This window comes from Triticum urartu, chromosome 3A, assembly GCF_056163025.1.
Source record: "Triticum urartu cultivar PI428250 chromosome 3A, HENAU_Tu73, whole genome shotgun sequence".
In the NCBI taxonomy this organism is placed as follows: domain Eukaryota; kingdom Viridiplantae; phylum Streptophyta; class Magnoliopsida; order Poales; family Poaceae; genus Triticum; species Triticum urartu.
In genome coordinates, this window is record NC_141875.1 from 108,611,888 (window position 1) to 108,639,845 (window position 27,958).

The following is a 27,958-nucleotide window of genomic DNA, read 5'->3' on the forward strand; positions in this document are numbered from 1 at the left end:
AGTTTCTTTGTTTCTCTTTTCCGTTGTGTGCGACCGATGTAATTCCTGGCCGGTTGATGGCTTCGTTAACTCAAAGCCGGGCTCTTCTTAAGCCTTCGTTTCAAAAAATCTATTTAAATGTGACAATTGTAATTGCTATCCTTTTTCAATAAAATGCATTAGCAGGAATTACAAATCTGAGATTATTTACCACATGTGTTGGTCTGCAGTGGACTGTCTATACCCATGGCAAAGTAAAGGTACATGTCCTTCCGAAATTCACTTTGGCTCATAGGTGTATATGCATCCATTGTCTAAATACACATTTTAAAAAATTAAAAAAATTGAGAAAAAACTCCGCGTGTAAATCCAGACATTATATGTGTGTGCACCAAATTTCGATGAAAAAGGACGTTTTTTCTGGCTTGTGTAAAAAAGACAAATTTTTATGCTTGATTACAGCTATTCACGAGTTATTTTTTATACATGTCATAGAAACTGTCCCTTTTCACCGAAATTTTGTGTGCGAACATAGGGTGTCCGGATGTACACGTGGGATTTTTTTCTTGAAATTTTTTAACATTTTAAAATATGTTTTTATACATACTTCATAATAGGTGTATCTACACCTAGGAACCAAAACGCCGTGATCTCTCTATACTCTCTGTTTTCACCTCTTAACTCCTTATTCTTTATACCGTGAGATTATTTACCACATGTGTTGGTTAATTTTTTTCACCTCTAACTCTGTTTTATATGGAGTGTGTTCATATAAAAAGAAGAAAGGGGAATCTTGGGGCCACACTCCAAACCTCGAGGACACAAACGACCAGTTCCTCGCCCCCGGCAACCATGGTTCTTGCGACGGGTATTTACTCACGGGATTCAATTATTAAATGGCCTTACGGTATGCAACTATAGTTTTCTCATTAGTCTTTGCTTCTTTTTTTCTTTGCACCCTTCGTGTCTACAAGGGAACAAACAAGATGTTTCATTTGGTTTTGTGTGTATTATTAAGCCATAGGGGCTTATGATATTTCTTTCCGCCGTTGCAACGCACGGACATGTTTGCTAGTAGAGTTAAAAATGGGTGAGCGCGAGGGATTGATCCTATGAACTCCTCATTGCTTCGCAACACTGTTTGCCACTGCGCCAACATCGCGTACCTGTACAATACGTAGGGCACGACGTACTAGGAGAAAAAGATTTGATTTTTACACATTTTCCTTCCATTTTATATCTTTTTCTGTTTTTGTTTCCTTTTCAGTTTTAGTTTTTTGGTTTTCTTTGTTTCTTTTGGTTTTCATTCTACATTTTTTGTATATGCCAGCAACATTTTTATAACACACATTTACCAATTTTCAAGTACAAATTAATATTATCAATGCATGACCATTATTTTTTCCTATACACATTTTAAACATTTGTTCAATGCTTGGTTAACACTTTTCAAATACTCCTACAAGATTAATATTTTTTAATACATGGCCAACATTTTCCTATACACACTTTTAAACCTTTTCAAATGCTTGATTAACAATTTTAAAATACAAGATTAACATTTTCTAATACATTGCCAACATTTTTTCTATGCACATTTAACATTTTTTAAATGCTTGATTATCATTTTCTAAATGCAGTATTAACATTTTTAAGACATGGTCAACATTTTTCTAAACACATCTAACATTTTTCCAATGTTTGATTACCATTTTTCAAATACTTGTTCAACATTTTCTCAAATGCTTGATTTATATTTTTATATACATGATCATATTTTTTCATCATTTTTTAATACATGGGCAACATTTTTTATATACACATTTAACATTTTTCAAATACTTGATCAACACTTTTTCAAATGCTGGACTAACATTTCTATATACATTATCAAAAATAATTCATCATTTCTTTAATACATGGTCAACATTTTTTTCTATACACATTTGATATTTTCCAAATGCTTGCTTAACATTATTAAAACACTTGTTCATCATTTTTTAAATGCTTGATTAGGTTTTTTAAATACATGGCCAAATTGTTTCTTAAACATTTTTTATATATTTTTCATATATGTGATAAACATTTTCTCTTTACACATTTAACCTTTTTCAAATACTTGGGCAACATTTTTTAAATGTTTTATGCAGAGTGGTTTTCATAATATATTTGTTTACAATATTTGAAAGTATAAAAAAGTAAAAATAGAAAGCAAAAAGGAAAAAAATGTGAAGAAAAATAGAAAACGAAGCTGTTGTTTCCCATGCGCCTGGGCTGAATGCGAGACATAGGGGCGCCCGATCGGTGATACTGGGCGTTGACGCTTTTGCCGCTGGCCGATGTGGCGAGACAGCCCATGTGTGACTGAAGCCAACTCCACCGCGCGACCTCAAACGGACGTTCGGATTGGCTTGATTTTGTCCTTTTGGGGGCGTCGATGGGTTCGTCCATGTCCGGCTTTGTCAGATGGGTCATGCGTGCGCCCATCGCGCGGCCGCACCCTAAATCGTGTCCGAGGTGGACGTGAATAAAAAAAATAAAAAAACTAGAATGAAATAACTAAAAAAATAAATAAACGCATTTAAAAGAAACATAAAACATATATAGGGGTCGGCCACAAAACGGCCAAGTTTCCACGGCCACTTAAAAGGCCCAGTTTCATAATTAACATATAAAAACAAAATAAAAAACGCTTCCCGCGCGCTCCTGCCGCGCCCGTCGGTGCCGTGGCCGTCGTCATCTTCACTGGCCGCCGATGTCGTCGTCGTCGCTGACGAGGTCGACGTAGGCCGGCGGCGTCCACAGGTGGGCCGGCGGTGCGTTGAGGTGCCTGCACCACCTCCTCCCGTGGCGACGCCTCCCGCTCCGGTGACCGCGGCGGAGTGGGGCACCAGTTCACGCCCACGCCAACGGCCATCTCCGGAGCAGTGCAGGACCAGCCCCACCCCTGGCCCAGCAGCTGCTGGAACGCGGCCACCGGCGGCTCCTCCTCGGGGATGGCTACCTCGCCAGCAGCGGAGCGGGCCGTCATCTCCTCCAGGCCTTCCCATTGCCGCTCATCGTGCGTGTACATGGAGTCCTCCATGACACGCGCCATGAGACGGGCCTCCTCCTCATCCGTCATGCGAGGCGGTGGTGGAGACGGCGAAGGCGACGGCGTGGGCGTGACGCCGCGCACCCGCCTACGCCCGCGCTCCTGCAGTGGCCGCCGTGGCCCCGTCGAGGTGCCCGCGAAGAAGGACGCGCGCCTGGTGTCGTGCTCGTCACGAAACCAGGTGTCCCAGAGCCCGGAGTCGGGGGCGTATCTGGGGTCGTAGAAGAGGTCGTCGGGGAGGAGGCGGCGGCGGCGCTCGATCTCCCTGCCGCACGCACGGCCGCTCGTCGGGACCGGCGGGATCGGGACCCGGTCGACGGAGAGATGCCAGTCATTGGGGAGATGGACGTTGCTCCAGGGGAGCGGCGTCCTCGTCTCCCAATAACGGCGACACACCGACGAGCGGACGTAATGCCGGTCACGGCCGCCGGCGGACGTGGGCGCGATGGAGAAGGCGGGCGGCGCGGGGGGCCGGCGTGGTGGCGATGGTGAGCCGCGGCGGCGTCCCGACGAGGAACCAGCCTCGCGGTCGTGCTTGCCTTTGCGGCCCATGGCTGCGGGCGGCCGGCCGGCGAGGTGTTGGCTAGGGTTTGGGATGGGGGCTGTCAGGTTTCGAGAAGGCCGCGGGATGGCGTGGGGCAGTGTGGACGACAACCCGTCCACGCTTTCCACTTAAAGAAGGACGGCGACCGTTCGACGTGCGAATGACAGGTGGGGCCGCCCGCTCGTGTGCATTGATGTGGGCGGGTGGGAGGTAGGTGGCCGCCTGCCACGCGGCCTCTATGCGGACGAGGCACGCGTCCGTGGTGTCCATCGTGACCCAAATCCGGCGCAAGTTTGTGCTTGAAATGGGTCGGCCCGAATACAAAACGGACAAGATGGGTCCGGGCCGTCACGTGCTGGGCCGCCTCCTTTGTCCGTTTTATCTCAAACGGACAGAAGCGAACAGGATAGGGTGGCGCAGTGAAGTTGACCTGAGCGAACTGCCGCAACGGAGCGAGAGTAAAACTTGGGCAATCGCTGCATGCCTGCACATCCATCGGGGCGCCTCTAGGTCGTCCGTCGGCCATCGCGGATCGCCGCCGATCTATCGCCTCTCCACGTCCTACGCACTCCGCACTTGGCGGCGCGCACATCTGGCCGGTAAGTAGCCAACGACGGCGTGCGCCCCATCGTCTTATCCTGTTTCTGTTTCGTGAGTGTGCTCTGCTTCCATACATCGGATAGCCAGGACCAATCCTAAAGGGTCGGCAGTTATTATGATACCAAGCACGGAAGAACACGATCCGTGGAATCCTCCATACAAATGTGCTCATGGTCCTGCCAAAGACTTGGCAGAGCATACCAAATTAATGAAGCAGGTGCAGTAACCAAACCACCTGGCTATATGATAATTTCTCTCCTCTCCTGTTTCTTTTTCTTACTCATGTTATTGTAATTTGCGAAGCTGGCGAAGCTCTTGCTGCATACATTCGGGCACATCCAGAGGTACCAAACCGTTTATATTTTCAGCTATAGTGCCTCTGTTCTTGTCTTTCTACTAAATATGTACTAATATTAAGGTAAGCATGGGCTTATAGGAAATCAATGCATTAATCTGATCAACTTAAACTATGGAAATACTAACATTGATTAAAGAAAGAGCACAACATCCAGCGTGCTTAATAGACTCCATAGATTTTTTTAGACAAAAGGCAACAGCCCGACTTTATAAATAAAGCCATAAAGCAGCATCCGAAACACATACATGAAAGTAGCAAACAAACAGGTTCAACAGCTGCACACGCAGCAGGGTTAGGTCTTAAGAGACAAAACGGCACTACCTACGTACTAAGATAGAATGCAGCAGCAACAAGCTTCAGGCCGACATAGAGTCCCGGTCTCGATTGATAAGATCAGCCGCCATGGCCTTCATACGAGAAATTAGGAGCTCCGTCGCCTCCTTGTCCCCAGCTTTAACGAGCGTCAAAAGGTTCGGTAATTTGTAGATACAGACTGAAGGCTAGTTAGGGAAAATATGCTCAATCGAGAACTTATTCCTTGCAGTCCAAAGGGCCCAAGATAAAGCCGTGAAACCAAACCAAAAGATCCTACTCATTTGCCCAGACAAGGGTTTAGCCAGGTCGATAACATTAGCAAAAGAGGTAGGAGCCCAGTTCACAACCTCCACGACTGGCTGCAACTCCATAACAACTTGGCAAGGTCGCAATAAAAAATAATATGATCAGTATCCTCAAAGGAACCGCACAGAGCACAAAATGCAGAGCCAGGGCCATTTCGCTTACGAATTTGATCAGCCGCGGGAAGCCTGCCTCTGGCAGCCTGCCAAAGAAAAATTCTGATCTTTAGGGGCACACGGGGCGTGCCAGATGCACTTAAACCTCGAAGGAGAACCTGAACTCTACCTACCATAAAGCGACTTAACCGAAAACTTGTCAGAGGAGGAGTGAGGCCAAACTACCGTGTCCGCACCTCTTGAAAGCACGGCAAAGAAGCAGCAAGACGCTGCCAGTCTTCTAATCTGCAGGAGGTAGCGAACGACGAAGACCTAGGTCCCAGTTATTACCTGCAAGATCCGAGATGGAGATCTTCGGGTTGGAGCAGTAATAACAAAGAACAGGAAAAGAGGAACTAAGGGGACCATCACCGTGCCACCAATCAAGCAAAAATCGAACCGAGGCACCGTTGTTAACCACAGAGTTGACCTGAGAGTGGAAGTCATCACGAACTTTAACTAGCTGGCGCCAGAACTGAGAGCTACCAGCAGCAGAGGCAAAGAGAGGGCTCTAATTGGGGAAGTATTTAGCCTTGAGGATGTCATACCAGAGCCAGGGCCGGAGTTTAGGATTCCCCACCACCATTTAATAATGAGGCATTTGTTCATGATAGCAGTGTGTATAATACCCAGCCCCCCAATGCTTTTAGGTCTGCACATATATAACTTTCCATTTCACCAAACTGTATTTTCTTTTGTTATCAACCGAGTTCCAGTAGAAACCACTCCGGTGCTTATCAAATCCATCATGGGTACCAGCACCTGCAAGTATAGTTCCTCCTGATAATACTTGGTAGATGGTTCTTCTGCAAGGAACATAATTATTTAGTGAACTTGAATGCATCCATATTGCAATTATATTTTAAACTTCCATGATTTTGACATCTTATATTGTATTAATTACTAAATGCTTCCATCGCAACCATTGATTCCATCATCTCTCGGTTAATTCCATCGGCTGATTCATGTGGTACTCTGACACACAGCCACTAACGGTTACACTCACGGGCGTTTTCTTATACAAGTTTAATGTGTCATGCAGGTCCCCTATGCCAAGCAGGTGGCTCACGATGAGGTTCTGCAACGTGTCTCATCGATTCTGAATAACCATGGTTTTTGTCCTACTGGAGAATGCATCAACATAGAAAATCTGTACATCTTCTACACTTGTTTTCCATCTTTTTCATTATTATATTTTTGCATAAAACTACACCATCGAGTCATGTTCATTAATCTATTCAATTTGTTCTTACGGCTGCCCATATGATCAACAATCGTCCAGGTTGTCCGATGAAAAGTTGTCCAAGAAACATGATGGGTTTGCTACAACGGAGAAGGTAAAGCTATTCTAAAACTGGAGTGTTTCTATTTAATTTGTATGCAGTATGCTTGTTCATAATCCAAATTCTGTCCGGCAGGGTATCAAAATAAAACTTAATACGTTGAAAAAATGGAAAGTATCCTGTCATTAGAGACATAATCTTTAATGTTCTTAATTTGGCTTTATGCAATGACCAGCAATCTTCTTTCAACATTTTTCTTGTGAGATTTCTCATGGGTTGAATGTGCTAATTTGTTAGCTAAAATGATCTGAATTCCATGGGCTAGTCCAAACTGTGTGATGTCATCTGTAAAAGGAGAATAGTAGAGATACATAACTAGCAAAGGAAGAAAGATCTACATTGCTTCAGATGGTACTAAAGATGAGACATGTTAGATTGCCAATTCTTTGTTATATAGTGTGATATTTATCTGTGCCTTTTATTGATAACAGGTCAAAAGGTAGATAAAACTTATCAACAAATCATAATGCTATTTTACTCAGTAATTTCTACTTTCGAATAATTTTGGAACAGGGAATTGAAATATTTTCTGAAATAAGGGTTTCTAGTATGACGAATCTTACTTTGTAGTTTATGCCCTGTCATTTGTGGTCAGCTTGTATTGCCTATAAAATCTAATGGTCCATTTTCCATTTTATAGTATCACAATTGTGATCCGCATGTGTCCAAAATGCTGATGGAACTTAAATGTTTCACATGAAGCCGCACACAAGGAAAAAGGTAGAATGAACAGAAGAAACACTAACTACACGTATTTAAACTAAGTGCCGTATTGTCTGCTTATTTCGTAACTTGCATGATCAGTAGTGATGCTAAATGATCTATGCCGTTGGGTTTACTCAATGCTTGTGAGTCTTGGTGTTTTTAGCACCAACTTTACTTGACCAATGATACAGGCTGCCAGAAAGAAACAACCTAGAGGATGGGAGGCCGAACATGCAAGGAGAAGCTACGGGAAATCCGTGTTATTATCCCAGTTGAACGCAAAGGTGGAGCCTCGCAGCACCCTGATAGAATTGAAAACCATGAGAGAGATGGAAGAAATTCGGAATAAGGCAGCCGAAGGATCCTCTCCAATTCCAAATAACAATCTTGGTTTGCCGGGAAGAATTCCACGATTGACAAATAGTCATCAATCCAGGAGGCTGTTTGGTACTGTAGCATCGACAGCCTTGAAACTGTTAAAGCATGCATGAGTTGAGAGGTATGTCATATTGTGACCTAAACAGACAGAAAAGGTGAATGAACATTGAGATACAAGCGTTGTTCTGGGGATGGGCCGGTCTTTTTACTTGCTCCGGGAAAGGATGAACAAGGAGGTTTTGGTCTGGGAAACGACGAACCAAGCGGCCTTATTCCATCAGGCAGCAAAACTAGAGCGGGCATTTTTACCCTAAAAAGAGAGGGCATTTGAGGAAACCTCTAGGAGAAGGGGCCAACTATTCGCGTTAAATCACTTCGCCTTCCTCATGTCCCTGTCTCTTCGCCCTCCTCCGCATTACCGTCGTTTGAACCGCCTTGCTGCCCTGCTCTATGCGAGCCGCCTACTCCGCCGGCCTGGCCACCCCGCTAAGCCTCGTCTTCTCCGGCACGGGCGACTAGCCCTGTCCTGCACCCGCACTGAAAATTGAATAACGCCTGAAATTTTTTCAGGTCCCTGTCAGATAGCATACACGCTAAGAAAATGGTTGTAGATTGGGTGTGCCGTGTGTTTGTGTGACATTTTGTTCGAGAGCGACGGGGTTGTGTCTTACACTATTATTACATGAATTTCCCCCTTTTTCAACTATATCCCTTTTTCAGCTATATCGAACAATGAACAAGTTGTCCATAAATCTAAGTTCCTCATGTTGGAAAAAACTGTCATTGGCTAGTTACAGCCTGCAGGCTGTTGATAGTTTTCCAGTGTATTGTAATTTTGCATATAATTTTATATATTAACGAAAATATATGGTAGAACAATTGCTCTACAGTAAAAAAACTATATACCCAATAAAGATCCTTGATCCATTTTGTCCGCCAATCTATTTCTTTTTCCTTGGGTCAAAAATTAGATCTCTATTGTTCTTCACTTTCTTGCATGAGTTATTATTATTAATAATTATCAATTTGTAAAATTAATGGCAGATTGGTGTAATTTCGCTGAATTCAAATTGTTTTTATTTTGGGGCTATAAATTTCTTAACTTTTTTGTCGTCCATCCGTTGCAACGCATGGCCCTTTTGCTAGTGATCATGTAAACGAAAGAGTTTCCTCGAAACTCAGAATATGCATAAAAGCTCCACAAAAGGACGATACTGATCAATAAGGAGGTAGTATCATCAATTCAGCAGGTAGTAAACTCCATACCACACATACACATGCATCAGGTTTAGGGTTGAGGGTTTAGAGTTCACAAAACCCACTCACGGATACTAGATCACTAGCAAGGGCACCATAACACGCTTGTGACTGTACACCGCGGAGCTCAGGTGACCTCAACGGTTCTTCTTGAAGGCGTCCCGGAGGACGGAGTGTGAGCAGAGCATCGTCTCCCCACCACGCTTGATCGCGTGGAGATGGCATAGTGCGCGGCCGGCGACCTTCCATGCAAAGCCGCACAATGTAACCTTGTTCTGACTCTGCGCGTACTCGTAGACGATCTGGTAGATGGCGCAGGCCTCGCCGAACACCTCGTTGTAGTTCCTCAGGCTGTCATCGAACTCTGCGGCGTCGTACAGCATCTGTAAGGCAGTAAGGGTAACCGGGTTAGAGTTTTTGACGGGAGCCAATCTCTGCATATTGACTACGCAGGATGCTTACCCGCCTATACTTTTGGTAAAGCTTCGTAAACCCCGTGTCTCTCTCTTCTTTGCTGTACTTCTTATCGTAGAGGGCTGTGCTCTCTCCTCGATATTCGTCGTAAAGCCTTTTCCACAGGTCCTTGCGCTCTTTGGTCACCCCCACGGCCACCTCTGAAAAGCACGCCAGGGGTGATATATCTGAAAAACATAATGGATATGGGAAACAAATCAAGGGTGGGCACAGTCATGATTGTGTGCATCACGATGATGCAGAGACCGGGGCGGCGCGAGCCCCTATTCAGCAAAAAAAAAGTGCAGTCTGAAAAGGTGGATTCGTGTATGGCACACCCAATCAATGTCATGATAGCAGAGTCTACACAAAACAACTTAACCTATTGTAACAGTGTATACAAAAGTAAGTAAAAATAAGTTGACACCTGTGTCTCAATGTCCTTGGGTACTAACTTCTACTCCCTCCGTTTCTAAATATAAGTTCTTTTAGAGATTTCAACATAGACTACATACGGATGTATATAGACATAATCTAGAGTGTGATTCACTTATTTTGCTCCGTATATAGTCCCTATTAGAATCTCTAAAAAGACTTATATTTAGAAACAGAGGAAGTATGATCTAGTAATCCTAGCACATGCTAAGCTATACCACTTCTCTACTGTAATCTCTGGACACATAACGTGTGATCAGTAAGGAACTAAGGATCCATTTCAAAGAAGGTAGAGCCACAGAGGGTTATACACAAAAGGAACTGGCATGAGCAAACTGGATATGGCAACTTACTGATTGGAGGAATATCTTTAGACTGCTCTGACAATGCTTTTGCTTCGTCATAGATCTGTCCGAGCACGGACGTTGAATGGTAGGACCGATCATCTCCTTTTTCCATATAGTGGGGATATTTGTTGAGCCTCAGTTCGTCGGGGACATCGACCTATTTGAAAGATAGGCGGAGAAGGGAAGATTAAACACCAGTTAAAAGTAGAATAAGGGGTCGTTTTCTTACAAATGATATCATAATTATCATACTACCAAAATTGTAATCTACATCACATCATCCTTTTCGGCATTAGAGACTTGCAATGTTTCACTAGCTAAGGAATTCTTCCGGACAGAAAAATGGTTCAATGGGCAATCCATGGCACTGGCGGCGCGGGCAGTAGTTGGGACATGCAGAAGAAGTATACAGCGAGAGAATTTTTATGTCCATACTTGTTATAACTGGCATGTGACGGTTTTGATCTCCTATGAATTATTTTCATTTCCTTCCATGTTAATATTTTTCTTCAGTAGGGCTCTCCCTACTGTTCCCGTACAAAAATTCATTAGCACCGGGGCAATTAAAGTTTTGACATGATAGAATGCAAAAGAATCTGCAACTGCACCTACATTCAACTACAGCTGGATTCCCCTAGTTCTTCACCAAATTTTGCCTCTAATTGGATTCTGAGCTGGACGCCACATGATAGAACGCAAAAGAATCTACCATTGCACCTAGATTACTGACCCTTTTGGACTTTCCTTCCTGAGCTGGACGCCACAAAACAGCGTTTTCGGATATTAAAGCACAAACCAGCTATAATAACAGCACATGGACAGTAAGAAAATTAAAGGACGACATAGCTACAATGCAAATGTGATCAGGATTGAAAATAACCTTGATCCCTGTCTTGGGGGCATCCAGAGACTCGTAATATATGTCAACTAAGTCAAGTGTCTTATTCTTTATTTCCATTTCACTTTTGTCTTCTTGAACTTGACCTGCCAACAGTTGATCCATATATGCCATCCAGTAGTCTGCAGATGTACCTATCGCATAACTGAAGCAAGGAAAAACTCAAATCATGTTAGACGATATTCCTTGTACAATTAATATGTATTGATAAAGCCTACAAAATGGTCACTCAAAACTAGACAGTTAACGCATACTGATCAGATCTGATGTCCGCACATGCATATCTTGCTAATAATAATTATATCCATCTCACATATAGTACTAAGTGGTCGTATATATAGTTATGTACTACTGAACTCATATACTATTTCCAAGATGATGAACGACTAAATCATTATATTACGTAGAGATGAAATCAGAAGAATTTGTAAACATAACACACACCAAATAGTCAAAATTGAGGACTAAATGTACGAGCTGAGAGGATTTTGGAAGGATAGTGCATGCCAAGTTTCATTAAAGAAAGAGCACATAAGATTTTACTCATTTCAGTTCTCGACTAGCCTTGATGTTGACTCACAAAATGAAAATGCTAGTGGCAGCTGCGATTTATGCGATTAGACTACCACTGAAGATTAGGATCTTCATGTGGCAATGGATCTAGGGCCGGGTCCCTTCAAGAGTGGAGGTACTCAAGAGGAATGGCCCTGGCGATGGGATTTGCCCCCTGTGTGGGGCGGAGGAGGACTCGAATCACATCTTCACGTGCGTGTCCGCACAATTTCAACGCACAATTTCTTTGGAGTTGCTTCCAGGAGGTGGTCGGTGGTCGGTGGTCGTTGGTGCAACAACTTGCCCGACCTCTTCGCGAAAATCCAGGCGTTTCCACGGCATGTCCGCCACATTAGGTGGCTGGTTATTGGGGTTCTAGCTTGGAAGCTATGGACGGTCCGCAATAAACTTGTGATCCAACGTGTGCCTCTTCGACGTGCTACTGACGCGGTTTCCAAAATGTGTGGATATTTGCAGCTATGGCGGAAACTTAGCCGCCTTCAGGACCGAGACGCCATCAACATCATCATTGCTGATCTTCGCGCGATGGCTCTCCACTTGGCGCCGGCGGCGCCGCTTCCTCCACCACCTCCCGAGCCGGATTAGCCTCTTCAAGGCCTGTGCTACCGCCTTTGTTTTCGTTTTTTCTTCAGGGCTTGTTGAGCTGTGCCCTCAACAGAACCCTCTCCTGGCGTAGTGTTCGTTGTCACAACCAACAAACCACCCTACTTCTAGGGGAGCCCGGCGCTGCCCATCCGCGAGCGGGCGGAGCTTCGTGCTGCGGCACGGAACCTGGAGCCAGGTACCCCTTCAGTCCCCCCCTCGGCAGCTACTTGTTCCTTCTCTGCTCTTGAGTCGGTGCCTCTTGGAAACCTTGTGAAGATCGCGACTGATTCCGCGATTATCTTTAGGGGGGAGGTCGGCCCCCCCCTTAGTCCAGATTGCGGCCATTAGAGCGCGCGAGATCCTTGACGGGATGCTAGCTGAGGCTAGAGCATCCCTGCTCTCGCCCCCCGGCTCGACGTCCGAGTCGGCGGCGCCCATGCCACCCCCTCCTTGGAGGATTGGTGGAATTCCCCCTCTGATTGCCTCCGAGCTTCGGGGTCGTACCCGCTCTTGGACTGCCGCTCTCCCCGCCCAAAGCGCATCTCGTGTCCTGGGGTCAAGCAGCCCCTCAATGGTTGCGTGATGCGTGCCCTTTTCTGGAACATCCGCGGTTTCGGCCATGACGGCCGCCGCCGCCAACTCATCGAGTACATTCGGGACGAACACATTGATATTGTGGCCATTCAGGAGACCATGCGTACGGATTTCTCCCTCCTTGAGCTTGACCGCCTTAGCTCCCACCTTTTCGCCTGGCATTGGCTCCCTTCTAGTGGGACCGCGGGCCACTCCGCTGGCATCCTGCTAGGTGTGAAGGATGCCACCTTCGAGGTGGGCAGTATGGACCGGGGACAGTTCTTTGTTAGCATGGAGATTTTTGAGCGCTCCATTAACTTTAAGTGGGAGGTCATTATTGTCTACGGCCTCGCCGACCACAGCCGATCCGCCTCCTTCCTCGAGGAGCTCAACAGGAAGGTGTCGGCCGCCTCTCTGCCGGTTGTGGTGGGGGGTGATTTTAATCTCCTTAGGTGCGCGGAGGACAAGAGCAATGCTAACGTCAACTTTGCTCTGATGCAAATGTTCAACGATTGCATTGCCGATCTTGGCCTCCGTGAGATTGACCGGGTTGGTGCCAGGTTCACCTGGACCAACCGCCAGGCAGCCCCGACCCAGTCCGTCCTGGACCGGGTCCTAGTCTCTCCGGAATGGGACCTCCGTTGCTCCCTTGCCTCCCTCCGGGCCATCACCCGGATTGGCTCTGATCACGTCCCCCTCCTCCTCTCCTCCACCGATGAGCGCCCCCCGCTCCCCCCCCCCCGTTTCCGGTTTGAGACTTTTTGGCTGTCCCAAGCTGGCTTCATCGACGCGGTCAGTGCGCGCTGGCTGGAGACTCGCGCCCTCATGCGGACCCCTTCTCGCCCTTCCTCCGCTGTCGACTCTTGGCACGCCTGTGCCAAACGAGGCAGGCAGTTCATGAAGGGGTGGGGCGCCAATCTGGGGCGCGACCTCCGCGAGCGTAAGAAGGCCCTGCTGTCTGCGATCCAAGCCCTAGACCTGCGCGCTGATGCTACCGGCCTCTCTCCCGAGGAGTGGCTTTCCCGCTACGACTTGGAAGACCAGCTCTCTGTTATCTACACTGATGAAGAGGCCTACTGGCGTTTGCGTGGTGCTCAAAAATGGGTCTTGAAGGGCGACGCGAATACGGCTTATTTTCAGGCCATTGCTAATGGTCGTCGTAGGCGCAACACCATCCCTCTCCTTTGGGATGGCCCGACCCTCCTGCAGTCCCCCCGGGACATTAGGTCCCACGTCGACGGCTTCTATAGGGCCCTGTTCACGGCCGCTCCTCGGAGCGGCCCATCTTTGGCTCTAGACTGCTGGTCTGGTCGCCATCTTGTCACCGAACTTGAGAACGCAGCCCTGCTGGCCCCCTTCTCAGAGGCTGAGGTCTGGGCCGCCATCAAAGGCATGAACCCTGCCTCGGCCCCTGGCCCGGATGGCCTTCCAGTCAAGTTCTTCCAAAGCTTCTGGAATGTGATCAAGCCGGAGGTCATGGCCCTCTTCGACGAGTTCTACGTTGGGTCCATCGATCTCGGGCGCCTTAATTACGGGACGATCTCGCTCATCCCCAAGGTCCCTAGCGCTTCTGACATCCGTCAGTTTCGCCCAATCACGGTGATCAACGTGATCTTCCGGATTCTGGCAAAAGGGTTCGCCAATAGGGTGACCCTGCTCGCGGACCAGATCACTCACGCCAACCAATCGGCTTTCATCCAAGGCCGTTATATTCTGGATGGGGTGCCGGTCCTTCACGAAGTCCTCCATGAGGTCCGTTCCAAACACCTCAAGGCGGTCTTCCTGAAGATCGATTTCCATAAGGCCTATGACACTGTTAGCTGGCCCTTCCTTCGGGAAGTTCTCCTGCGAAAAGGTTTTGATGACCGTTGGGTGACGCGGGTTATGCAAATGGTCTCGTGTGGGCACACCACCGTCAACATCAATGGGGAGATCGGTCCCTACTTCCCCACTTTCTGTGGGGTGAGGCAGGGCGACCCATTCTCCCCATTCCTGTTTAACATGGTGGTCGATGCTCTTGCGGCCATTCTGGATAAGGCCAAGGCCGCGGGCCATATTAGAGGTATCACCCCCCACTTGACTGGGGGTGTTGGCATCTCCCTGCTCCAGTACGCTGACGACACCATCATCATGGTCGAAGGCTCGGATACGGACATCGCTAGCCTTAAATTCCTCCTCTGCTTCCAACAAATGCCTGGCCTTAAGATCAACTTCGACAAGAGTGACGTGATGGTGATGGGCTATTCTCCGGCTGAGGCACTTGACATTGCCAACCGCCTCAACTGCCGCCTGGGCTCCTTCCCAACGACCTACCTAGGAACGCCCATTAGTGACTCTCGGCTTACTGTGGCGGACTTCCATCCTGCGGTGACTAAGTTGCAAACGCGCATTGAGCCTTGGCAAGGTCGGTGGCTCTCAAAGGCGGCCCGGACGATCCTCATCAACTCCTCGCTCTCTAGTCTCCTCCTATTCCTTATGAGCTTCTACAGCCTCCACGAGACCCTCCATCACGAGATCGCCAAAATCTAGTCGCGCTTCTATTGGGCTGGGGACAATAACAAACAGAAGTATCATATGGTTAGCTGGCCCGACATCTGCAAGCCCCGGGAGCAGGGAGGCCTTGGCATCATGTGCTCGAAGTGCATGAACATTGCCCTCCTCTCCCGCTGGCTATGGCGCATTTCACAAGGGCATGGAGGTCTGTGGTTAGATATCATCCGGAATAAATACCTGCGTGGCCAGCCTCTAGCCTTCTGCCAACGTTCGGGTGGATCCCAGTTCTGGCAATCGGTCATCCAACTGCTCCCCGTCCTCCGCATTGGGACTTCCATCTCGGTCGGCTCGGGCTCAGCGACCTTGTTCTGATTTGACCGATGGGCGGGTGACGCTCCTTTCGCAGCCCGCTTCCCTGACCTCTTCTCCATCGCCGTCGTCCCTACAATCTCAGTTCAACAGGCCCTTATTGACTTAGGGCGCCTCGCGTTCCGGAGGCCATTTGGGCCTCCGGAAGTGGCCGCATGGCACGAACTTCTTGATTGTATTGCTCTCCATGAACCGTTGGTTGATGCGGGCCCGGATGAGGTTCGCTGGCGCCTCGAGACCTCGGGACAATTCTCCACCAAGTCCCTTTACGCGGCTATCGCCCCATCCTCCGCCCCGCCTCCCCTCCAGGCGGTATGGTCCATTCGCCTGCCCCTCAAAATCCGCATCTTCTTGTGGCAATGGATCCGTGGCAGGCTGCCGTCTGGAGTTGAGGTCCGCAAGCGCAATGGCCCGGGCTCCGGCCTCTGCCTCCTCTGTGTTACCCCCGAAGACTCGAACCACATCTTCTTCTCCTGCGTGTCTGCTCAGTTTGTTTGGAGCTGCTTTAGAGAGGCGGTTAGTGGGGATTGGTGCCACTCCAACTTCCCCGACCTCTTCGCCGAGCTTCAGGCCTCGCCGTCGCCATCTCGCCACATTAGGTGGCTTGAGATTGGGGCCCTCGCGTGGACGCTCTAGACTATTCGCAATAAGCTTGTGATTCAGCGCTCCCCTCTTCGACGCTCTACTGACGCTCTCTTCAAACTGTCTGGTTACTTGCAGCTCTGGCGCTGCTTAGCCGCCCTCGGGACCGGGACGCCATCTCCGCCTTCATCGCCGATCTTCGCTCGATGGCCGTCCGCCTGTCGCCGCCTCCTCCGCCGCCTCCGCCTGAGCCTGATTAGTCGTCTGTTTGCTCTCCAGCCTTAGCCTCGGCTGATCCTATCTTTTATGTCGTGTGTGTTTTGGGCTTGTTGAGCCGTGCCCTCAGCAGTACCTCTGGACTTCTCTATTGTGCGTCTTGGGTGTGTGTCTGAACTAGTCCTTGTATGTGCTCTTGGCGGTTTGCTTTATTTATAAAGCGGGGCGAAAGCCTTTTTCGGTAACAGAACCCTCTGGTACTTTGTTGTGTGCTACCTTTGCGTGTGTGTGTGCGGTGTGAACATTTGTTGGATCTTATGGCTCTAGTGGTTTGCTTTATATATAAAGCGGGGCGAAAGCCTTTTACGGTAAATGCTAGTGGCAGTAGTAGTAATTTTACAAAATTTTCTATATGTATTAACAACAAATTAAACATCATAAGATAAGACAATATCCAGCCTTCATGTAGGTTTTGCCAGGCAATAACATAATCATAAGATGATAATACCTGGGTACAAATCTACTTTTCAAAAATTCTTCAAACAACAGGCTTTCCAGCTGGGGTCCATCACAATCCCGAGGATTCTTTTGTTTGACTTTTTTTGGTGGGTTTCTTGGAACCCATGCTTCAGATGGTCTGAAGTGCTCAAGTAACTGAAAAGGTCATTTATGCAAAGTGATAATTCTGCAGAATGATGGCATACAAAAAAGTTTGGTGCTAAATGACAATCTTCTCCCAACTATCACAACTTTATTTGTTGTTAATATACAATATAAAGTAAGAATAATGATGTCTTTGGGTGAAAATACCAAATATCAGATGGGAAAATGAATCACATTATATTCCTGAATACCATAATATAATTCTTGAAAAACATAGTATATCTATGGTATAAATTGGCAGAAACCATCCACATTAAATCGTAACATAAACATGCAATTGAGCTGAGATAAACAAGCAATGCATGTGGTAAGTAGTGATGTGATTTCAACTATCAGAAACAACATCGCAAATTCCATCCAAACTCCAGCCTTTTGATGGAAGAAAAATATAATATACTAGCAATCAGTGTTCTCCAGTGGATTCCTTTTGTAAGCAGATATAATTAAAATGAATAGTTCACTACAAAATGCTAGAAAAAAAAATAAACCCACCTGGGGATTTCTTGATACAAAGTACATATCACCGTCGAAGTCGCTGTTAGCCATCTCATCAGCCAAAGACCGTGGACCAGAAATAGGAAATATTATAACATATTTGGAAAATCCCACAATATCCTTCTCCAAATTAGGAATTGGAGTTGCTGTTAACACATGTATATCGCCGAAATGTAACCCGGGATTTGTATAGACAAGAACCTCTCCAGAAATTTGTCCATTCTCGCTGTTTAATGTAATAAAAAAGTAGTTAAGAAAATAGAATTTGACACTTCGCCTTCAGCATGATCTCGAAAAGGTTTGCTATCAACATTAATTAAATGCATTACACTTCTAGAAGTCCCACATTCAGTGGTAACCTGATAAAGTGATAATATATCATTAGTACAATGTACTCCCTCCGTCCCAAAATGTAAGATCATTTTTGACATAAGATAGTGTCAAAAATGGTCTTACATTTTGAGACGGAGGGAGTATTACATATCGTTCAGTAACCATGCAGCCAGACCCCAGAAAATATAATTAAAAATTAGTTGTCGAACATACTGCTTCAGCTATTTAATACTACTAGGACAGTCAAACTACTGATGACTAAAACATTGTTCTAATGTTCTTCAACATCTTCATGATATGAAATAGTATAAAACCATCTACGCTAAGGTTAAGTACAAAACTGCAGGGTATTCAATAACAAGACTTGATGTTCTACAATAAGGTCTACACACAAAAGTTCGAAAGATGGTATAAGTTGGTATGCCAACATTAAAAGAGTAATCCGAAGTTGCACACAGGAGTTCGAATGTCAAAAATTCTGAAACAAACTATGCATGTACATTTTGTATCATTTGTGTGCGCGTAATATTTCATGAAAAAAAATTACAACCAGTATTACAAAGTAAGTTAAGTGTTTAGAACTGCTTCTCTTAGAGCACTGCTTGTTTTTTCAGGATATGAAACTTGTCTTCTTTTTCTGAAACTTTAAACTCGCATAAAAGACAAGATGTACATGCATGAACAAATTCAGAAGTTTATGATATTTTTTTACTTTTTTTGCGAATTTATCATTCATCCTAGTAGTACATGCTCCCAGCAGCCATTAGGCCACCCCAATAACAAACATGAAAAACTGATTTGAGATAAACCATTGTCTTCTTCATGTAAAACTGTGACTAAGATATTTTTAGATTCAAAAATTGTGATGCAGGAAAAATCAAAAAACATCAGGACGACATGGTGGATATTGGCATATTGCAAAAACTTACTGTATCACACAAACTTCATTGGGCTTTAGTGTCCCAGTAGGATCTGATGTGCCCATCAGATAGTAACTCTCCTCGATAGGAATCCTTCCTAATTTGATTCCTTCTCTTTCTTCTCGAGTCATAAAAGCCAGCTGGTATTGCAAATATGCATCATCTTCAGGTTGAATTCCAGAAAGAATCATTCGTGCCGACATAGAATCGTCCATGTTGGCATGGTTATATGCAACTGCAAATAGGGGCCACATTAACAGAAGCTCCAAGCCAACGCTTCAGTATGACAAGGTACAACAGTCGGAAAGCCACAATTTCACATTAAATAAAAACAACGCCTGCCATACATGACCAAAAGCTCTATTTACAATATTTTTAACTGACCTTCGAGACAGTCACTAGCTTTATGACAAGCTTTGTCAACATCTTTTAGTGCCTTCCTTACAAGCTCCAAAAAATAATCTGCTGGAACCCCTCCATAATGAAGCAGTGCGATTAAAAACCTTGATGTAAAGGCTCTTTTTGGATATTTGCTGAGAAAGAATGGTGTTCAAGTGTTAGCCAAAAGGAAAGGATTCCAACAGCTGTAGAAAATTTTCAAGGAAAAATCCGTACGATTAATGAAAGCATACTTCGATGGAAAAAACTTCCAAGGATTACCACTATAGAGAAATTAGACTTATGAATATTAGCTATATAAACCAATTTATCCAAAACAAAAGCAGTGGGTAAGCGTGAACAACCCTACTCATATATTAACACAGAACACTTATTCGGCATATAAGCTCGAAGAAGGCCACCTCCAGTAGCAGATTGATATCTTTTAGAAGCTATTGTCTGACAACCAAATCAAATATGAACCTGGAACTGAACTTGCTCCCACAATTGATGGGAGCTTTCCCAGCAGTTACTCGAACCAAAGTGGTTTGGATGTTTGCATTTACTGGATTTAAGCACAAGTCTAGGTTGCTTACCTTGTACCAACTATTTCCAGTGAGTTAAAGGACTGCCCGTCCCGTAGATTTGGATCAGATGCTGTTTTGATCATTGACTGCCGTATCTTAATAGTTCCTGGAAGAAGCTGCAATAGAGAAGAATACAATTTACAGACTTCACTTAGAAGAATACAATTTACAAGACTTCACTTAGAGGAATACAATTTAAAGACTTCACTTCCATGGAAAAAGTTCAGAAAATTGACAGTCCAAAGGTCAAGAAAAATGGTTTGCTTGCAAAAGAACCCAATTTTTTTGCTTCAACGCATCCATGTTGATGACAATATAACAGAGAATTATAAATAATCTTTACTGTGAAGTTTGGTCATATTAATAGAACCAAATTTCAGGCCAATACAATAAATAAATATAACATAGATTGTACAAATAGAAGCGTTTAAAGCACAAAAAGTATAATTAACAGAGATGATAAATAAGAAAGGTACTAATCAAGGTAACATTGCAAGCAACAATTTGGTTATTGAACCTGGCATTTGCTAAACAACAACAAGCCTACTAAAGAACATTATAGAACATTATAGAATGTACCCTTCTATCAACAAGAAGGGTTCCCTTTACAGCAAGTCCATTATAGAACATACGGATCTGTAGAAGAAGAGGCTAGAGAGAGGGAGCGAAAGTGAAATAGACTGATTAGTTAAATAATAGAGCATTTGAGAAGAAACAAATAAGCTCGTCAGATGTTTCAGTCCAAGGATTACATAGCCCAACTAACGTTAACATGACATGAGCATCATCAACCTACTGATACATTTGCTAATGAAACTTGAAATGTCATCAAGATATTTGTCAAGTGGAGGAAACTAATGTTGACATGGCACTGCCATGCCAAACTCTTCAAGTTCATCACAGGATTTTACAAGCGGAGGATAATAACCTTCACAGAGATATTAAAATGTTTCCTGTATTCACAAAAAACAATAACCTTCACAGAGATCCAATATTTCTGTTAAAAAACATATGATAACTGAGACAAGATATCCAATCATTCTGTTAAACCATCCCCAAAAAATATTTCTGTAAGAAAAGATATAATAACTGGGAAAAATATATATTATACTGGAATATATCATGCAGATATGGGTAAAAACAGAATCACACACTTGCAGGTCAAGTGTCATCGAAAAGTTTCCCTTGACGACACTTGTCGGGCATTTATTGGCTATATCTTCTGAGATTAGGCCAGTCCCATCAGTGTGGATCAATGGCTCCCCATGACTGAGAACAATGTTTCCATTTCTATCCTGAAATATTCCACTAAATGTAAATGGTACAGTCAAGTACCAATCCAAAACATCAGAGAGGAAGAGAGATATTTACCTTGCAAGGTATGTCCTCGATAATTATAACGTTAACCTTTGATAGGTCGTTGGCATCTAGTAGTGTCACAGCTTTGGACAATACCAAAGTAAACCTGATGATTCAGTCAGAGAGAAACCATATAAATATTACCCACAAATAAGGAGAGTGACTGCAGCCACAAAAGAAGGCAAAAGGCATCTATTATTTATTTCCACTGTGTAGGATGTTGAAACACCCCAAGCACAGTTACATTGGAAGACAAAACTAGACTATGTACTTTTGCAGAAACATCATACATGTTGTCAAATAGATTAAAATTCCATGTTTTATCAATCGAGCAAATCTTTTTGATTATTTTTGTCCGCAGTCCAAACTCTAATGCAGATATCAAGAGCACACTGACAACAGGGCATATCCTAATAGTTACTCCCTCCGTCCAATAATATAAGAGCGTTTTTGACACTAGTGTTAAAGGTATGCAATAGTTACTCCCTCCGTCCAATAATATAAGAGTGTTTTTGACACTACACTAGTGTCAAAAATGCTCTTATATTATGGGACGGAGGGAGTACTACTGTTAAACAGAAGAAGTAAGATTCTTAACCTGGCCAAATATTTTGCCAAGGTGGGAACAGTGTGAACGTGCATAAAAAGTTTGCGGGCCTCATCGATTGTTTTATTGGAGAGGATATAAGCATCATCTCTGTTCCGCCCAGATTCAGTGCGTAGAAAGTAGCATTTAACACCGGAAGAAAATTTCTCGGTTCCCTCTTTTCGTTTCCCCTCCTTGCCCCCATCTTTGTGAACTGGCAACACAGGCAGACAAGTCAAGACAAATAATTGAACTTAACCAGTGTAGCTACTTAGCAAGAGAAACAGCTCTTCCATATGTATACATAACAGAGTAGCACCGATGGTTCACATTAGTATGGAAAACATGTAAAACTAGAGAATTGTCCACTTCTATCCAAGTAACCGAGTGGCTTCTTGCAAAATCCGGAACCGTCAACTGAAAACTATCTTTTCCTTGGAAATAGGACAGAATTCTCTATGACAATTTAAGAGCAGAGGAACTTCTCATGAATTCACTTCAATTTTACTACGCTATGGTTTTCATAACTAGGATGTGCTGGAATACTTATGTCGTAATTTACAGTTCAATACGTTACTTGAGAAACCAAAAAGACAGACATAATTTTCTCATGAAAAGAGTGCAACTATACTTGCATACCACGATCAACATGTATTTAAACTTTAGCCAAGGAGAAAGAAGTACACTTTTAATTTATTTCCATGATGTCCACCAGCTAGAGGGTGTGTTGTATTATGTGATCTCTCTGTATTTGTTTCTCTTGGTCCTTGGTATCATAGCATGTTTTCTAGGAATGGTATCTACATCCTGATTAACAGCCAAGGCTGGTTGGTCAGCAGCTTCTACTTGACCAAACTATATGTAATCTCTAGTAGCAGCCTAGCATAATTCTTCTTCTATGGTAAATAAAGACTGAACTAGAATAAGATTTAGCTGGGTAGTCTAGACAAGATTTAAATATTCTGACTTCTAGCCAAAACTCAGTCTCCTACTCTGTAGCATGTGTCAATATTTTTAGCAACAGTGCTTCTGTAGTTTCCTTGGCAGTAGTAGTAACTTTAATGGTGATTCATTCATCATGGGCACTTTATAGGTTACTCTGGAATGCTTTGTTTTTGGATGTTGCAATTGACATTTTTTAGACAAAGCTGCAATTGACATCAGTGTGCATGTGTAATACTAGTGCACTTAATATTTCAAAATCCGTTATTTAGTCTGGCATTTACATATATCCCAGTAAAGGTTGCATTCCAGGATATGTTAACTTACTGAGATAACGGTAACGACGCAAACCCAAGCTGATGCCATCTTCAGCAACCTTATGGTAAACACTATAGTAGGCACTGGCGTCATTTCCAATGTTTCTTTGCCCAGGTATCTCCGAGAACTTCACGACAAGAATGTTGTCATCGCCAACAACTTTCTGCAGCTTGTTCCTCGAGGTTTCCAGATATGGCCCCTGAAACCCAGTAAAACAACATGACGTTCTGGAATATATGAATGTACTGGTACGCCATGTGCAATATCAAACAAGAGGTTATAAGTTCTAGAAAACAAATAAGAATGAAGGAAGTCATTGTATTGATGGTGTCCACTGGACAGTCACAACAATCAGGACTTATCTACTGCAATTCAAGGCAAGCTGCACTTGCCTTTATCATAGGTAACTAACTAACTACAAATATTCCACTAGGAGAAAAGATCAGGTTTCGATAAAAAAATATATGAAAAGATCAGAGGAAAGAGTAAATATCAAAATTTCCACGTCAGGAAGACTAAGGAACTTTTAAACCTTAAAGGTGGTAACTACGGAGCCATCTGCTATCTCCAAACAGCAATGATACACTCTTGCCTTACTTGAATCCCCCCAGTCAAGGTTCTGCAAGTATCAGTTGAACAACAATTCCATAAGACAAGTGCATGTACTATACTGAAAAAAAACACACATAAACAAACGAAAAATACTTAACTTATCTGAACAGGGACAAGAAACTTACATTCAGATAGTAATCAAGACTGGGGTATACATATACTACTAGTTGAGCCTACAGCGAGTTGCGGGACATGCATAATGCCTTGCAGATAGAAACATTATTCAAGCTGTGACAAGGTTTATAACTGTACTGTTGATTTATTTTGTTTCCCTATAAATTTTTCATAAAATTGTGTTTTCATGAAACATAGATATTTGGTAAGCAAAACGCACTTTCCTCGAATCTTGGGAAGAAAATACCTGATGTCGTGCAAAGTGCAAACTTGTGATCCTAATATTAGTTCTATATATGAAGATAGGGCTGGAATTCGAGCCGAGTCAAGTCAGCTCGGCTCGACTCGCTAGAGCTCGTTTCGTTAACGAGCTAGCTCGACTCGACTCGTTATCATAACGAGCTCAAATCCAAGATTGGCTCGACTCATATAACTCGCGAGCTGGCTCGTTTAGCTTGTTAAGATCGTTAAAGATATGAACATAAAACCCTCAAATATTATAAAAATGATTATGTATATATATTAAACATATATATCACTAACAATAGTAATTTCCTTGTAATGCATGAGTCTCCTAGGCGGTTGGGCCTTCAACGGCTAGGCCTTGTGTTGTGCGCCTAGGACATAGGGTGCCGAGTGGCTGATCTTTTTTTGTATTGGAAGTGGCTGATCTTTTGTACCGAGGCTAACGAGTTACACGAGTACTCGTGAGATTGGCTCGTTTAACTTGGTCTATAAACGATCTTAAACTAAAGCTTGGCTCGACTCGTTATTCTTCGAGTTCGAGTCAATTCGAGCCGAGTCACGAGCTACTCGTTTAGCTCACGAGCTTCGAGCTTTTTTTCCAGCCCTATATGAAGATGACAGCTTGGTACTAGCAGTAGTTAGTCATCCTATTCTTGGGTATCAAGTAAATTAACCAAACGATACTAGTATTTGACAAATTTAAATATGTGGAACATCATGGGCAGAAAATCCTACAAATGTCCATGTTCCAGATTATGAAATTCAAACCTGAGAAATCATAAGCTACTAAAAACTATTATATGCCGGCTGCAGCCTTGAGCAAACATAACAGATAGTAATGGACGAGAGCAAGTTTAAATATAGTACAACCTTCCTTCTGTCTGATTCGGCTACAAACTTGCAACCAAATCTGTGCCAAATTTCTGATTCAAAATCATTCATCGACAGTGGATGCAATGACCTAATATATTCTTCCCGTAACTCACCCACATCTTCTATCTTGTTGCTATAAGAGAAAGGCAGGATATGGGTTAGCAAAAATATAACACACATCCAGAACATAATTTGCAAAAGTTGGAAGCAGGAAGGACTAAAGGAGATTTACCGGCCAAGGTACACATATATCAAGAAAACCTTGTAGAACTCTAGCTCCCCAAGCGCCATCATGGTACATCTTCAGGTTCGCTGTTGCCTGTGATGTGTTTGCATTGACACAAGCGTCTTCTGGCATCATGCGCACCGGTGTCGGTGGTGTTTCGCGTTCAGCCCCTACAGGTCTCGACGGGCCTCCCAGTCCCAATTGATGCAGGGATTTTATGATTTTCCCCACATGGCTTGGGGTGGATGGGGTGGATGCCCTTCTTGTAGGCGAAGCAATGGCATTCCGGGCCGGGCTCTCGATCCCCACCTGATACTGCAACCCAGACACAGGGCCATGGCCAGGGCTTCCCGGCAGCTGCAAACTGTAAGCAGGGCTCCTGGCATCGATCGTGGCATGGGTTGGGAGATCCAAGGAAATGTGAATGTGATGATTCACTGTCCCTAATACAGCATCACCTGCTGGATCATAAATTCAGACGATTAGAGACAAAGAAAACTAACTGGAATGTGGATGTGATGTTGGCATGTGAGGTAATCTCTTAATAATAGTCACACCACACACTTGGATCAAAAGAACAAGCTCCAAAATCACATAGAAGTAACTTTCTTTAGGGCTTGACAAAGAGGAACAAGGAACATCATGCTTGAACGTAACTGGAATCCTCGATTACAGCTGAAATAAAAGATGAAGGAGACCTAGGTCCTAGGCTACCACGCGACGCTATGCCAACGGAGTCTCACCCGGCCCTCTCCGCCGCTTCCCCTCTCTCTTCTGCGCTCACGGGCCGCCCCCGCCAACTGCTCCTCTGCATCCCCTCCCTCCCTCCTCGTCCTCACACCTGCCAAGAACTCAGCGCCGCCGGCTCCCCTAACCCCGCCGGCCGCCGCCAGCACACCCTCGCCTCCCCTCCTACAACCGGGCCCATCTGCCGGATGACGAATGGATGCTCCCCTACTCCCTTCCTAGTCTTTCTTTTGCCAAAGAAAAAACTCAAAATCTTCACCGTAGTGAGAACTACAGTTGCAACAACTACTAAAACAAATGTACTAGTAGCAAAAAAGAAAAACAGTTCATCCACAGCATTCTCTTCCTTCTCCCAACACTCCGGCGCCTCCATTTCCTCGTCTCCGTCAACTTATGTTCACTCCACTCAGCCAAATCAAGCTATTTCTATCCAGATCGATCGATCCCCCAAATCGAGCGACCGGTTCTTGGAAGAAGAATTTTTTTTTTAGCAAAGCACAATGTCTTGCACCGGTAGTCGTACTGGAAATAACCCAGTTCTTGATGATGCAAATAAAAATCAACCATCCAACACACAAGCAGCGAGAGAGGGGAAGAGAGGGGCGGTGTTCGCACCTCCTCGCTGTGACGGGACGGAGCTGCCGCCGGTGGCGCGCTCCTCGGAGTCGTGCTTCACCATCCACAGGATGTAGGCGAACAGGTTCTGCACCGGCTTCCCGGACTTTCCGATCCTCTGGAGCACCCGCACGGCCGCCGCTTCGCCGAGCTCCGCGAGCCGGCGCTGCGCCAGAGGGTCGGCTTGCTCGTCGTGCCTCCCCTCGAGCTGCGCCAGCTCAAACTCCACCGCCGCCAGGAGTTGGCAAGCGCGCATCTCCGTCGAGCCGAGGGCGCTCATCAAGGTTCCTTCCGGGCGTCGGAGATTGAGTTTGAGTCGCTGGTGTGGATGGATGGATAGGAGCTCCTTGTTATGGAAGGAAGAAGAACATAGGAGCCCACCTGCTCCTCTGCATGGCAGGGGCGCCTACTAAAATACGAGTATGTCTTTACTCCGTTACCGTGCCAAGCAAAAAGGCTACTACGAGCCTACGAGTACCTGCTGCCATGACTTGTCACTTCAGTAGAGAGAGCTCAGTTCTTGTAGTTTGAACGGGATCAGTCTTCTTTGGACTTGGTCATTTGGAAATCTGACCATCCAAATAAACAGTGGACACTCAGCAAACGAAGGAGTTCTTTGATTCAAAGGATTCTTAAAGGAATTTTGAAGAATTCTAATCCTTACGATTTTTTTTATATGGGTTGTTTGATTCGTAGGATTGTAAACCGTAGGAATTTTTCCATAGAATTTATTTGCACTAGATTTCATAGGAGATTTTTCATCCACTCAAATCTCTTTGAAAAAATCCTAAGGTTTTCTTATGCATAATCAAACACTCATACAATCATGTAGGATTTAAGATGACATGCCAATTCAATCCCACGTTTTTCCTATTCCTGCATTTGGGAAATCCTACGAATCAAAGAGTCCCGAAATGTGCTCCGAAACTGGTCACGTATCAACTGTCTGTCAAAATAACATACCGTAGTGTCAAAAACGCTACGGAGAGAGTCTAAGCCTCTATAAAGTGCATAGTTCTTGGAGCAACTCAAACAGGCCGATCCAATCGGACGACGCTTTTGTCTGTTTTTTGGTTGTTTGGGTTGGCCGTCCGCCCGGCGTTCGTCTTTTTTAGATTTGGGTCGACAGTGCGCCCAACGCGCCGACCCATTTCATGATTGCGCGTTGGTTTTGGCGCCCCAATGCGCGGGAAAGGTTCATGCGTTGGTTTTGGCGTGGCTGGCGCTCGTTATTAAAGGCGCTCCCTCCACACTCTGCCCGCCGCCCACTCGTCTCGCCCCCTCTCACTAGCCTTGCTGCCTCTGCGCCACCATGTCGATGCGCCGCCTGGACGCTTCGGATTTTCGCGAAATCCGCGAGCGCCGCTTCGGCGCCTTCTCCTCCAAGAT

The 27,958-nt window shown here is 44.9% G+C and overlaps 1 protein-coding gene and 1 pseudogene across 3 annotated transcripts; one reads left to right on the plus strand and one right to left on the minus strand.

Moving 5' to 3' along the window:
* The first annotated feature begins 4,079 nt into the window (after positions 1–4,079).
* On the plus strand, positions 4,080–8,067 carry LOC125548076 (meiotic drive suppressor JIEYAO-like). 2 transcript variants are annotated; one of them, XM_087546552.1, is made up of 6 exons: positions 4,080–4,216; positions 4,301–4,434; positions 4,521–4,561; positions 6,391–6,500; positions 6,631–6,685; positions 7,588–8,066. In XM_087546552.1, exons 2-6 carry the CDS (start codon positions 4,380–4,382, stop codon positions 7,885–7,887), a joined length of 561 nt encoding a protein of 186 aa, XP_087402678.1. In that variant the 5' UTR covers positions 4,080–4,216; positions 4,301–4,379; the 3' UTR covers positions 7,888–8,066. The 2 variants fall into 2 exon arrangements, with proteins under 2 accessions (XP_087402678.1, XP_048567719.1); XM_048711762.2 differs by having other exon boundaries at positions 4,088–4,434; positions 7,588–8,067.
* Positions 8,068–9,004: 937 nt separating this feature from the next.
* On the minus strand, positions 9,005–26,995 carry LOC125543114 (putative RNA-dependent RNA polymerase 3; annotated as a pseudogene). Its single transcript, XR_015618331.1, has 17 exons — positions 26,570–26,995; positions 25,214–25,665; positions 24,979–25,114; positions 23,669–23,755; positions 23,146–23,335; positions 21,889–22,090; positions 21,303–21,396; positions 21,086–21,226; positions 19,941–20,047; positions 19,351–19,499; positions 18,976–19,201; positions 17,711–17,939; positions 17,064–17,209; positions 11,147–11,309; positions 10,273–10,423; positions 9,494–9,672; positions 9,005–9,414 (listed from the first exon to the last, which is right to left on the minus strand). The product of XR_015618331.1 is annotated as a putative RNA-dependent RNA polymerase 3 (transcript).
* Positions 26,996–27,958: the final 963 nt, after the last annotated feature.

Excerpts from the sequence above, each read along its gene's own strand:
- LOC125548076 (XM_087546552.1), top strand. The coding sequence starts at position 4,380 with ATGTGCTCATGGTCCTGCCAAAGACTTGGCAGAGCATACCAAATTAAT. Across the intron at positions 6,501-6,630 it reads TGCATCAACATAGAAAATCT|GTTGTCCGATGAAAAGTTGT; the intron begins GTACATCTTCTA and ends ACAATCGTCCAG. Across the intron at positions 6,686-7,587 it reads GGTTTGCTACAACGGAGAAG|GCTGCCAGAAAGAAACAACC; the intron begins GTAAAGCTATTC and ends CCAATGATACAG.